General features: G+C 52.1%; 4 protein-coding genes across 4 annotated transcripts; 3 read left to right on the top strand and 1 right to left on the bottom strand.

Moving 5' to 3' along the window:
• Positions 1–655: 655 nt before the first annotated feature.
• VTN77DRAFT_9047 (uncharacterized protein) lies at positions 656–1,774 on the top strand (the record flags this gene model as incomplete). The annotated part of the gene is made up of 3 exons (XM_069425612.1): positions 656–951; positions 1,024–1,406; positions 1,470–1,774. The coding sequence occupies 3 exons, from the start codon at positions 656–658 to the stop codon at positions 1,772–1,774; spliced, it is 984 nt and encodes a 327-aa protein (XP_069274266.1).
• Positions 1,775–2,952: 1,178 nt separating this feature from the next.
• Positions 2,953–6,713, top strand: VTN77DRAFT_9046 (uncharacterized protein; the record flags this gene model as incomplete). Its single annotated transcript, XM_069425611.1, has 8 exons — positions 2,953–3,020; positions 3,077–3,195; positions 3,246–3,873; positions 3,930–4,931; positions 4,981–5,311; positions 5,368–5,676; positions 5,729–5,867; positions 5,917–6,713. 8 exons carry the CDS (start codon positions 2,953–2,955, stop codon positions 6,711–6,713), a joined length of 3,393 nt encoding a protein of 1,130 aa, XP_069274265.1.
• Positions 6,714–8,026: 1,313 nt separating this feature from the next.
• On the bottom strand, positions 8,027–10,052 carry VTN77DRAFT_9045 (uncharacterized protein; the record flags this gene model as incomplete). Its single annotated transcript, XM_069425610.1, has 5 exons — positions 8,027–8,170; positions 8,231–8,432; positions 8,484–9,228; positions 9,286–9,534; positions 9,593–10,052. The coding sequence occupies 5 exons, from the start codon at positions 10,050–10,052 to the stop codon at positions 8,027–8,029; spliced, it is 1,800 nt and encodes a 599-aa protein (XP_069274264.1).
• Positions 10,053–11,325: 1,273 nt separating this feature from the next.
• Positions 11,326–11,666, top strand: VTN77DRAFT_9044 (uncharacterized protein; the record flags this gene model as incomplete). The annotated part of the gene is made up of 2 exons (XM_069425609.1): positions 11,326–11,474; positions 11,531–11,666. 2 exons carry the CDS (start codon positions 11,326–11,328, stop codon positions 11,664–11,666), a joined length of 285 nt encoding a protein of 94 aa, XP_069274263.1.
• Positions 11,667–12,962: the final 1,296 nt, after the last annotated feature.

Here is a 12,962-nt window from a genome sequence, read left to right as displayed (position 1 = left end):
TGAGCCCTATCTACTGCCCGTGCCTGGTCCCACCGGGGGCAACCTATGGCAGTGTCTGCTAGGAACTGTAGCAGGGCGAGTACGGAGATCAGCCTTCTAGAAGGAAATGAACAGAACAAGGGTTCTCCCGGGCTGAGAAATTCCGTATGCTTACTATTACCTACTCCGTACATACGAAGTATTACAACTGGAGAACCCAGACATCAATTAGGGTTGAACGCGGGACACAGACCGGGCGTCGTCATTTCGATCCAAGATTCCAGATTGACAGCCCCATCACCATCGAATCATCATCCCGCACTCGCAATTCCACTTTTTTTTTATTAGATACTTCGGCCCTAGTTCATAACGTTACGTGGCTGTGGCCCTCGCGAGCGTAGGTCGGGATGCTCCCGATGTTAGTAGCGACAAGATGAAACGGATATTGGGGATCATTAGAATGTGGTTGCCTCAGATGGATTTTATATATGCTGGCATCCTGTTCCATGCCTTTTATGCCTTTCTTGGACCTCGATTGTCGCCATCTTTCTTTGCAATTGATAGCTTTATCATTCTTCTAGATCATTTTCTATCTTTTTCTTTCATTCCTCCGTAAATACGACCTTATAGATACTTCTACCGGTAGTTTGTATTTGCAAACACCTTCACATTCACAATGAGTTCCGCCCTCAACTTGACTGCCTTGTTGCAGGAATATCCTCCCAGTACATGCACGCTGGAGACGTGCCCCATCATCCTCGCCAATATCCGATATGTCCCCTCCCTGGCCGGAAATGCCACCTACCTTGCCATCTTTATGTTCCTCCTGATCGTGCACATCTTCCTGGGAATCCGGTGGCGGACATGGGGATTCCTCGCAGGCATGGTGGGTGGGCTCATCCTGGAGGTCATCGGCTACGGCGCCCGTATTGGCATGCACAATAACCAGTTCATCAAGCCGCCTTTCTTTGCGTGAGTCCTACAATCTGATCAGTTCTCGCGTGTCAGAGTGCATTCTTGTATCAGCATACCTGACTGAAGTAGATACCTGATCACCCTGACGATCGCACCAGCCTTCCTCTCCGCGTCCATCTACCTCTGCCTGGGACGGATTGTGACCGTCTACGGCGCTCACCTGTCGCGCTTTAAGCCGCGGACATACTCCGTCGTGTTCGTCACGTGCGACATTATCAGTCTGATCCTGCAGGCCGCCGGAGGAGCCATCGCGGCCAGTGGCGGAGCGCCCGACGACGAGAAGCTCGGCGAACACATCATGCTTGGCGGGCTCATCTTCCAGGTCGTCTCGCTGGTCCTGTTCTCGGTTCTGTGTCTCGAGTTTGCGCTGCGCGTGAAGAAGGCCCCGACGCAGCGGAACCCGGTCTTCACCTACGTCACGGGAACGTTCAAGTTCAAGGCCTTCCTGTGGAGTACGTTGCCTCTTGTCACCTCGATCGCTCTTGATAAGTTTCACTGACTGTAAACTTCCGCAGGTCTCGCCATCGCCACCGTAGCCATCATCATCCGTTCCTCCTTCCGTGTCGCAGAGCTCGAGAACGGCTTCGCCAGCAGCATCGCCAACGATCAGGGCCTGTTCATGGCGCTGGAAGGCCCCATGATCATGTTGGCCGTAGTCTCTCTGGCCGTGTTCCATCCCGGCTACGCTTTCGACGGCCAATGGGCGGCTGCGACCTGGTCGTTTCGCAGCAGCGCCAAACAGGCCGGCACGTACAGCCTGCGAAGCGGCAAGTCTGAGGGAGGGAATAGTATGGACTCGAGGCTCGTGACGTACGTTTAATTTGACAACAAGAAAAAAAAAGAAGCTATATTACTGCTGTGCTTCAGACAGTCTTGTTCGGCAAGTTGATTTGATTTGATTGATTGATCTGTTGATTGATTAAACGATGAAAGAGACGCCCATCTACGGAGTATCCGTTTAAACAAGCCGGTCCGTGTTTTTGTTTTAAGAGTTAACAGATTTTTTTTTCCCCCTTTTCTGCATGAATAGATGTGATGTACTTAGGGATTCGTTTCAATTCATTCTACCATTCCACAGGGAAAGCCTTATTGCGGCCATCAGGAATGAGATGAGATGGATTGCCATATTTCCACTGCTTATGAAGAACCGATCTGGAGTTACCTTGATAACTACGTCGAGTATGAACACCCTTTTTTTTGCTTTCTTTCTTTCTTTCTTTTTTTAAGGTGCTTGTATACCTTAGGTAGGTCGTTCTTGCTATCTGCGTGCCTAACAAATTAGTACCTACCTAGTTAGGTAGGTACGAGGGAATCTTAGGGCTGGGCAGTAAGTTTAGGCGGTGGGCACGTGCCTTGCCTTGTTCTTAAGCGATAAGCAAATATCAAATACGGTTTTACTGTCAGAAGACTGAAAAGTCTTTTTTTTTTCCCTCTTTGCTGCAGTGGCTCACCGTGCATAAATTCAATGTCTGAAGAAGATATAATATTGGCCAGCAGCTCGTTTAGCGATTTCCCCCATCCAGCGGTGATGGTGATGGTGATGGTGATGGTTATGCACCGGGCCCAGTCTGGGCGCTTACTTGGGGGCTGAGATCGTCCAGCCCCCGCGCTAGACAACATGGACCAGAATGCAATCCAATTAGTCAGTCTTTGTTCGATGTCCACGATTAGTTGCTTTCTTTTTTTTTTTTACCTCGCTTGCTCATTGGATTTCCATCGCATGTCCAACAAGCTTCGACGAGCATCGTCCAAGGGGCCGCTCTCGACTACCCATGTCCGGCTAGTCACAGGCGAGTTTCAGGCTCGCATTCCAGCCCCTCTGCAGGCAGTCTGTCAGTACGGAGTATCTTGTGAGACGCTGCGATTGCTGATTATCACTTCTAAGCCACCACTCTTTACTGGCCGTCATATTCAGGCACAAATCTACAACCCTGACCACAGCAGAATGCTGCCTCTGCTGCCTCGATCTCTTACCACGCTGTATCAACGCTGATCAAGATGAGTGGCTCCAAGGCGCGAATGTCTAGTTGGAGAAACAGCGAACCGAGCACGTCAGTGCGACAAAGGTATGTATCTGCTTCTCTTCTTCGATGTCGAAATTGACGATTCCTTACGGCAACAGTTTGGATCCAGCAGAGGACTACGCTTCCTCTTTCGACGACATCCCGCCCCCGGCCTACGGCGAGGAGGGGACGATCGCGATATCGCAAGATGGAATCAGGACGCAGGCTCAGATCACAGGTGAGCATTGCGGTTGGGTCTGTTGCGAACGAACAGCTGACAGGTTGAAGACGATGGCAGGATAGATATCTATCTGAACGAGAAATCCGGACGCCTCTCCAATCTCTTTGCACCGGCTCTGCAGCGACAGCTAGAGAACGTCCGACTGGAACAACAGCAGGATCACCGCACACGGAGCCATGTCCCGCTGGATCAACCTTCGCCCGTTTCACTCAACGTCGTCATCCACGTGGTGGGATCTCGCGGCGACGTGCAACCTTTTGTCGCATTGGGGTTAGTCTTGAAGAACACCTACAGGCATCGAGTTCGTCTCGCCACCCATCCGGTGTTCAAAGAATTCGTCGAGAAGAATGGCTTGGAGTTCTTTAGCATTGGGGGCGACCCTGCCGAGCTCATGGCGTTCATGGTGAAGAATCCCAACTTGGTTCCGTCGATGAAGGCAGTGACAGAAGGCGATATCAGCCGGCGACGCCAGGAGATCTCCGAAATCCTCGAGGGCTGTTGGAGGTCCTGCATCGAGCCGGGCAACGGCTTGCGCAAGTACACTGCCGGCGTGTATGGCAGCGATGATCCTTCCGAGCGGCCGTTCCTTGCCGACGCCATCATCGCAAACCCTCCCAGTTTCGCTCACATCCACATCGCCGAGAAGCTCGGTATTCCGCTGCATATCATTTTCACGTGTGTCACCCGCTTCACATGCACCTTGCCGAGGTCAACTAGCTGACTGTCTGTAGCATGCCGTGGTCTCCTACAACGGCGTTTCCTCATCCGATGGCAAACATTCGCTCTTCCAATGCCAACCCGAGCACATCCAACTTCGTCAGCTACTCCCTGGTCGAAATGATGACTTGGCAAGGCCTCGGAGATTTGATCAACCGATTTAGAGTCAAGTCTCTCGGCTTGGAACCACTCTCGTCCCTGTCTGCCACAGGCGTGCTAAACCGGCTTCGGATCCCTGTTACGTATTGCTGGTCGCCAGCGTTGATCCCCAAGCCAGAGGATTGGGGCCCTCACATCTCCGTCACCGGGTTCTGCTTCCTTGGTCTCGCATCTACATATACACCCGACCCGGAGCTCGCCGAGTTCCTTGCCGCCGGACCTCCACCCATCTACATCGGCTTTGGTTCGATCGTGGTGGACGATCCGGATGGGATGACGAAACTGATTTTCGAAGCCGTAGCTAAAACCGGCCAACGAGCGTTGGTGTCAAAGGGATGGGGTGGTTTTGGAGCCTCCATCGAGGTGCCCCCCAATATTTTCCTGATTGGCAATTGTCCGCACGACTGGCTCTTCCAGAGGGTTTCCTGTGTCGTGCACCACGGCGGTGCTGGAACCACCGCTGCAGGCATCGCTCTCGATAAGCCCACGGTCGTGGTGCCATTCTTCGGCGACCAGCCGTTCTGGGGTGCCATGATCAAACGGGCGGGGGCAGGGCCTTCGCCCATCCCGCACAAGCAGCTAACAGCCGACAATCTCGCGGAAGCAATCCTTGAAGCTTTGAGGCCCGACGTAGTCGAGCGGGCGCGCGAGTTGGGAAAGGCTATTCGCGCGGAGGATGGCGCCAGAGCGGCAGCACATAGCTTCCAAGACCAGCTGAACATCGATCAATTCCGATGCAGTATATTCCCATCTGCAAAGGCCGTTTGGAAGGTGAAGAAAAGTCGGATGCGGCTGAGTGCACTCGCTGCGACGGTGCTGGGGAATGCAGGGCTGTTGAATATGAACAACCTTAGACCGTCAGTATTGCGCCTGATGATATGAGGAGATTGTTCTAACTGTTGGTAGGGTTCGCATCCGGGAGTACGTCACAGAAGAGGGCGCATTCGATCCCATCTCCGGCGGTATGGGTGCGCTTTTGGGCTCCATCGGTAGCCTTGCGCTGGGCATTTTGGATCTGCCCGTCCAGGTTGCCAGCTCGATTATAGAGGGCAATCCCGAAGGAGGTGCTGCACCTGCGGCCTCTGGGTCTGTTGCATCTGCGTCTGCTGCATCTTCTGCCTCGGTTCGTGATGGCGGCTCCTACGATGATCGCTCATCCTCCCATTCGCGAACCTCGAGCCTTGTCGATGACCCCAAAGGGAAGAAATCTCGCAAAGAGAAGAAGTCCACAGGTAAAGTACGTCGACCGAGCCTCTAGCAATATTCGGTCCTGAACTCTGACGGCATACGCAGTCATTCGCGTACGGATTCTACAAAGAAGTCACCGGGAAGGAAACCATTGCAACATCCAAAACCGGTATTGCAGAATCTTCAAGCCCGCTGGCATCCGATCAGCCAAGAGACTCGATCGCATCCGATGCAGCCAAGGGCGCGGGCAAAGGCATGGGCCGTATTGTTGAGGTCGGCCTCAAGACGCCGCTAGACTTTACAATGGGCATCGCCAAGGGCTTCCGGAATGCCCCAAGACTATATGGAGATGACACTGTCCGGCAACAGGATAAGATCACGGGCTTTCACAGCGGAGTCAAAACTGCCACTAAAGTACGTGGAGCAATCACCTTCTTTGATAGAATTCTAACTAATGATACCTTAGGAATTGGGTCTCGGATTTTATGACGGTATCACAGGAATCGTCACGCAGCCTATTCGAGGGGCCAAGAAAGATGGAGTGGGCGGCTTTTTCAAAGGCATTGGGAAGGGACTGGGAGGAGCGATCCTCAAGCCGGGTGCAGGTAGATTCATCGTCCAGCGAACGTACTACGGGGCTAACAGAAGGCAAAGCTATCTGGGGAATCCCCGCCTACTCGTTCAAAGGCGTGTACGAAGAAGTGCAGAAATACTTTGGCTCCAGCCTGCAGAGCTACATTGTGGCCACGCGCTATATGGAGGGGCACCAGAGCGTACAGGACTCGACCGAGGAGCAGCGGCAGGAGATCATCAAACGATGGAACGAGCGGGGAAATGAGCCGCCGGATTCCCTGGAGAAATGGAAGTCGGCGCAGGAGAGGCGCAAGGGTGGTCGACGGGAGGGCAGCCTGTCGCGGCCATACCCACCTGGTTCTGCTGCTGCGGCTGCTTCTATGGCTGCCGCTTCTGCAGCAGAGACGACCCGCCGGGACAGCGTCCAAACGTCGGGCAGTCGACCGTCTTCGGAAGTCAGTATCAGCTTCCACAGCACGGTGCGGGCCGAAGACGACGAAGATGGCGGAGATCAATATTCCTCGTTACGAAGCACTTTTCCCTCGAGCGCAAGAGAGAAGGGAGGCCCGCCCGCGTATGAACCACCTCCTTATGAGCATGTAGCAGCAGCACCTCCATCAGCACCTCAACCAGCATCAGCCCCTGCACCACTGCCAGCACTAGCAGTAGGATCACCAGCACTGCCAGTAGAACTGCCTGCAGAATTGCCAGGAGACCTACAAGCAGAACTTCCAGCAGCACCGCCAGCACCAGCAGCCTCTCATTCTCATCCTGCCGTGGACGACGAAGAAGAAGAGATGATCCGCCGGGCGATCGCCGAGTCGATCGAGTCAGAGCGTCTCCGCGCGGCGAGGTTTGGTGTGACGCCACAGGTTTGAGATGCTAACCCTTAAGACCGGCTAATTTCTAAAGACGATGAGTTCGATGAAGATGAATGGATCATGACGATGTCCTGCCTAATCTTTGCAATATATATGAATATATCTATATCTATAATCTATGATCGCAGTTGACTAGACTAGATGAGAATGATGATACCTTTCTTTTCTTTTTCAGTCAGCACAATATTGATAGATTATTACATATATTAATATTACTCTTAGAGCTGAAAAACTAGTTAACTAGTTCTTTATGACTATTATTATCATTATGGTCATTAAATAAGAAAATGAACTACTGCAAAAAATCAATATATTTATCTATTGTTATTGTGATTGTTAACTTCGACAAGATTAAATAAATAAAACACCGCGCCCTTTTTCTTCCCTTCCTTCTGTTCCGTCCACGCAAAAAAAAACCCCCCATGAAGACGAGAAACGATCTATTAATTTATTTTGACTACGAACTTAGTTAGAACTCCTACTTTGACTTTGACAGGACTTAGGCAAAAAAAAAATGAAAAAGACGATGATGGGTCGATATGATATGTTTTTTTTTTTACATTCCCTTTGACGTCTCGTCTCGTCTCGGGTAATAGATAATAAATAACCACCCGATTTTGCTTCACGAGTGAGAGAGAGAAAACTGTAGTTCTCTCCAGTCAGTATTTCCCGGGACTTGCCTTGTAGAGATTTGCGTAGTGTGATGCATTTTCTTTCATTCTTTTCTTTTCTTTCCTTTCCTTTTCCTTTTTTTCCCCCTACAAGTATGTACAGCAACGACGGTACAAGGACTTTGGTGAGTGAGATATGTATGTATGCACTGTACTTATGTGTATGCACTGTACTTATGTATGTACGTCTTCTAGTAGTAAGCTACTAACTACCTATTGAGCTAGGTACCTAAGTAGTGGTTGCGCTATTTCAATGCTCTCTCTCTCTCTCTCCCTGTCTGTCTGTGTGGGTGTATGTGTGAAAATGTGTCTATCTCTATTAGTTTCTCTCTCTTTCCTTTTTTTTATCTTTCTGATTTTTGTTCTATGTTCTGTCGAGATCTATATATTCTAGATATCCAAATAGATATGGATTGATCCGAACTCCCCTTTGTGAAAAAAAAAACATTCGCCATGACCCTCCCTAAATGAAAATAAATGCAAGGACAGGAACCATATCAACCAATGCACCCAAAATGCAGCAGTAGGTATCGTATCTATATAAAAGACGTCCATTCCAATCCATTATATCCTGAGCGCCAGACCTTGCACCGTGCCGTTCCGTTCCCAAGGACAAAGAGTAGGTGGGCAATAGGGCTATCAGCCCAGACTCAACATTTTTAGTCTCGCTGGCTGCGCTTCGAGCATCTCTTCCCACCACCCGGGCTGCCGGGTGCTGGTGAAAGGGTGCTGCTGGATCCAGGCGCAGAGGTTCGAGATGCAGGTTAGGACGGGGCCGATGTTCTAGCGAGCAGATCAGTTAGTCAGAGTCCTGCATGGTCGTGTGAGGTCAGGCAGACTTACCCCCTTGTTCCTCTTGCGGATGTTGTGCAGTCGCTCGTACAGCGTCTCGACGTGCTCGGCTTGCGTCGATGCCACTGTCGCGATGACGCAGCACCATAGCGGGTAGATGGCAGTGTAGTAGGGGCCTTCCACTGGCAGCGAGAGGACCAGTTCGTAGAGTTTTGCTTGCAGCGAGGCGACTCGTGAGTGGAGTGGCGTTGCCCTGTAAGCTCGTTAGATATTGACGAGACAAAGCCTATGGGATAAAACTCACCCCAACACCCGGCAGAGTAGGTAGATTCTGGCAGCAAACTGGTACGCCTTGGCGATGCGCAGTAGGATGTCCAACGCCTCGCCTGTGGCGGTCTGGGACCAGTCGTCCAACATCAGGATCTCGTCCTCAATCGCCTCAACTCTGGCCAGCTTCTCCTCCGACGTCGACGTCGTCTCCACCGCCAGGTCGGTGATGCGCGAGATCAGGCTCAGCATGCGTCGCGAGATGCCCAGGATGCCGCAGATGCGCTGCGACTCGCGGAAGTCACACTGCAGCAGCCACTCGCAGTTTGTGGGCTGGCCAGCGAGGATCTGGCCGGTGGTCTGCGTCGTCAGGGCCAGGATGAGCTGGTAGGTCATGTAGACGGCTGGCTGCGAGGCCGGGTCGAAGCAGCCGGCCTTCTGGAAGGCGTCGATCATGCTGATGTGCCACGACCAGCACATCTCGGCCTCCTGCTCATTGACCACGCCGTGGTGCACCAGCAGCATGCCCGTCGCCAGGCTGCTCTCGGGGGAGTCGCGGTTACTGAGATCGTGCTGCAGCACCTGCGCCGCCAGTGCGATGTACCGGTGGTTGATGTACTCGTACCGCGTTGTGCCTGCCAGCGAGTAGTCCTTCAGGTACGACGCGCTGAGGCTGAAGACCGCATGTCTCGTGCTTTCGGATCGCGTTGCGATGCTGAGAAGGTCGAGGTAGGTGTTCTCCGCCTCTAGGAAGGTCTGGCCGGGGGCGAAGATGTTGATATCTGCGTACACATATTAGCATGAGCCATGTGCTGGAAGGGAAGAAAAAGGCTACATACAGAAATCGAGCAGATCTCTCTCCAACTCATTCGTCCACAGCCCCCGGTAGTTGATCGTCGCCGGACGCAACTTGATTAGACCGTTGTAGGAGAGGGACGGGTCCCAGGCCACCGGCTCAGCGAGGGCAGCCTTCTCGTCCTGGCAGACAGGAAAGTATTCCTGAGGCCCGACAAACTGCGCCGACGATCTCGGGGGCGACCATGGCGGTGGCGCCTCGTCCGGCGTCGGGCTGCCATCAGGAGTGTAGTCTGTACAGTTCGTTAGTCAATCTAGCTGACAGCAACAGACAGGGCAGGGCACACGCACACGCACACGAACCTACCAAGCTGTTCCGGAAGTCCAGGCAGGCCTTCATCTTGTGCTGCCGCACCTTCTCGATCCGCTGGAGGACGATCTCCGTCGACCGGGAGTCGTAGATCAGCCCCAGATAGCGCGGATTCGCCTGCAGGGCCTGCCGCAGACTCTTGACCTGGTCGCTGCTCATGTCGACTACGCGCCACAGCAGCTGGCCCAGGATCTCCAGCAGCGCGACCCCGGGGCCGTCTTCGATCATCCACTGCCGGACGATGGCCACGCCCCGGCGGCCATTCTTCTGCTTTGCGTCCGAGGGGGGCTCGACGATCGTCGACAGCAGCCGGTCAACGTAGATGAAGTCCAGCGTGGCGGATGCTGCGGGCTGCGAGAGGTACCCCAACGCATCCTGGCACGCAACGAGGGCCCGCTGCACCTTGCCGGGCTTGGGCGACTGCTCGACGACCCGGCTCATGGTTAGGGTTGGACCCTAATCTGATGGCCAATGTTCAGTTCAACTTGACGGAGTATATGACAGCAGACAGGATTATCAGTTTTCTGTGGTTGCAATAGTTGCACTATCAATCAATGATCTCGTGCCAACCACTTCTCTCAATGCAATGTTCGACTGCTTCTTAAACCAGGCTCGCAGGTGTCGAGGTTATATGTCGACACCTTCAAGATGAGGCGCTTATAGAGACCTAACAGATTCCTTAGCGCTGTCCTGAACGATCAGGCTGTTGGAAGATACCTCAGAATCCAAAAAAAAAGCACAATTGGGTGTTGTATCTCTGGCATGCAGGTGGGGGTTCTTGTTATCCGCTATGAAACGTGGTACATGAATGTATTCTGGGGAAGGACATGGATAAGGAATCAAACAACCGGGCAACCCCTGGGGCTAACAGTTAAACATAACATCCAACAGACAGACGGAGGAAACGGGGTGAGTTATAAGCTCACAACCGCAGTACTCCGTATCGAAGGTTGCGTTCAAGAGTTGAGTGTTGACTAAACGCGTCTCTGATTCGATCATCCAGAGACACCTCCGTTTAGTCAATCCGTTGTATCTGCCCGTCTCCACAAGGCCGCTGATAGACTCGAACTACTGACAGACAATACAAGCGAAGTCTACTTCCGCTGTCTCTTGGCGCTCTTATCGCTGACGGCGCTGCCGGCGGCGCGGCCTTAGCGGTGCTCACCAGCGGTTATTGAGACGTCTTATTAAACGCCAAGAGACCCACTAATACGGTATGGCTGAGAGATTCCCCCTGTTGATCGGGAAAAATGGTGGATTTCTTCAAGTCTGCTGATGGTATGGCACTGACTATAGATCCGAGTACGGCATCAGCCCTCAGATTGTAAGAAGCTGGCTAAACGTTGCAGTTAGATCTCGTGCGGAAATCCGGCCCGGTAATCCTTCGATTCGATCCGAAGCCAATCTTGTCATGTGGACGGGCATGACGATCTACTTGGTCTACGGAATATGAGGAAGAGGTGTTTGTTGTGTTTCGCCCCAGGATCCGTGAAGAAGCCCGCTTGGCCCTCAAGATCTCTGCTGGACATGCCTATTGGGGAAAAAGGATCGCCCCACGCAAATCACTCTATTTACGGAGTATGTACATTTACCTTTTACCCGCTCTGGATAGACGATCATACCATGACGATCGCGGGAGGCAGATTGGCGCCATAGTCAGAGTTATTTTCCTAACCCTAACCCAACTCTTTACTGAAATAGAAAGCCAGCGCAAATGAATACGATTATGGAACGGACCGTGGCGGTTCTGGCGGCTTACATGCATGGTCCCGAGTCCAGCTGGATATTGCATCTGCAAAGCGAGCCGAACCCGAAGCACGAGCGGAGAATTCTTCTGATACAACCGCCTGGTGTCCGATTAAGGTACAACCAACTTCTGAGACGCACGATTGTGCATCTTGGCAATGATCGTGAGACAGCCCATGGCAACCTTATTCCAATCCTGGTGTAGTAGAATCCTCCATGGTCACTTGTAACAACGGCGTCGAAGCTAGGATCCCCGGCCGCGTGCTTGCGGCTGGTGCAATTCCACTGGGGCAAAAGGGCCGGGAGTGAGACGGAAAAATAACCCGCCTGAAGAGGGAAGAGCCAGATATAGATTTAGGCCATATTTAGGAGCGTGCTCGGCAGCCCCCGCCAAGTTGCCAACGCCAAGTGTGACTGAAACTTTAACCGAGAAACTCGGATTCTCCAAGGTTTTAAGGTTTCTAGGCATCTACGCAATCAGATAACCAGGGAGTACCCTCTGATCGATCGCACTAATCCCTTCTCGTTTTGAAATGGGGGTTGTTGATGATGCGGTGGCGCCCTGGCCCCAATCACCGTGAATCCCGCCAAGCACGTGAGGGCCTTACGGGCCCCACGCTTGCCTAAAATAGCCCTACATACGGAGATGTACTCCGCACTCCGGCCCCTCAGGTGCGCCAACCTTGAGTTTAAACCTGATACCTTAGACAAGGCGTGATCTTCTAGCGCCGCGCTAGAAGGTTCGATCGATCAATCCATCGGGCCGTTGGGTCTTGAGAATGACCTACCCTTGCCCGGTCCCCGGCCCCCAAGATGGCGCCAACTCTTGATCCACGCCAGGCTCACCGCAAGATCCGTGACAAGATAGACTGAAGATGAATGCGACGATGAGGGAGGCATGGAAATGTGAAAATCTGGTTAAGAAATTCAATTGATTAGATAGAGTATGTAGGTAATTTTTCCAATATTCAGAAAAAAAAAGAAAATTGATCGAGTATTTTTTTTTAACTGGAGCTTTCATCCATATTTTCCCTTGCAAGTCTTAGAACTAGTAATGTACAGGATCACAAAGATAATTATAGAAGTAAGCAGCTTGAAACCTAATCTAATTCTGAGCTCTACAGTGTTAGATACCTAGTTAATATGCCATATGGTGTTGGCATGGCCTCATGGGGCCACTGGGAGGACAGTGTTCGACGGCTGTATGTTATTACATACATTACATACTGCATACTAGTGTATGAAATTATGTAACTTACTGTAAGGTAACATGTACGGTACTGTCATACCGTTGACTGAGTAATTCATCAGAATACGGCAGAGGCATCCTGGAGACCTGGACATCCAGCCTTGGAAATCCTACAAGCCCCTCTCGTCAGCATGCCTCGACCACCGGGCCTTGGAAGCCTATGGCTGCTGTGGCGATAGCCTCGCCTCTTGGCCAGCTGGATCGATCGAAGGCAGGTCTGTTGACCGAGTCTTCTTGCCTTGACTTATCCTATCCTATCTTATCCTATCCTATTCTATTCTATGATAGATAGTACTTATGTCCTGAAGTGATAGATTTGACATTCTGGGTGTCAGGCTGCTGGGAAACAGACACTG

This window comes from Rasamsonia byssochlamydoides (genome assembly GCF_041956645.1).
Source record: "Rasamsonia byssochlamydoides strain NRRL 3658 unplaced genomic scaffold VTN77scaffold_80, whole genome shotgun sequence".
Taxonomy (NCBI): Eukaryota; Fungi; Ascomycota; class Eurotiomycetes; order Eurotiales; family Trichocomaceae; genus Rasamsonia; species Rasamsonia byssochlamydoides.
The sequence above is the reverse complement of the archived record's forward strand: the minus strand, read 5'-3'. Positions and strand labels throughout refer to the sequence as shown.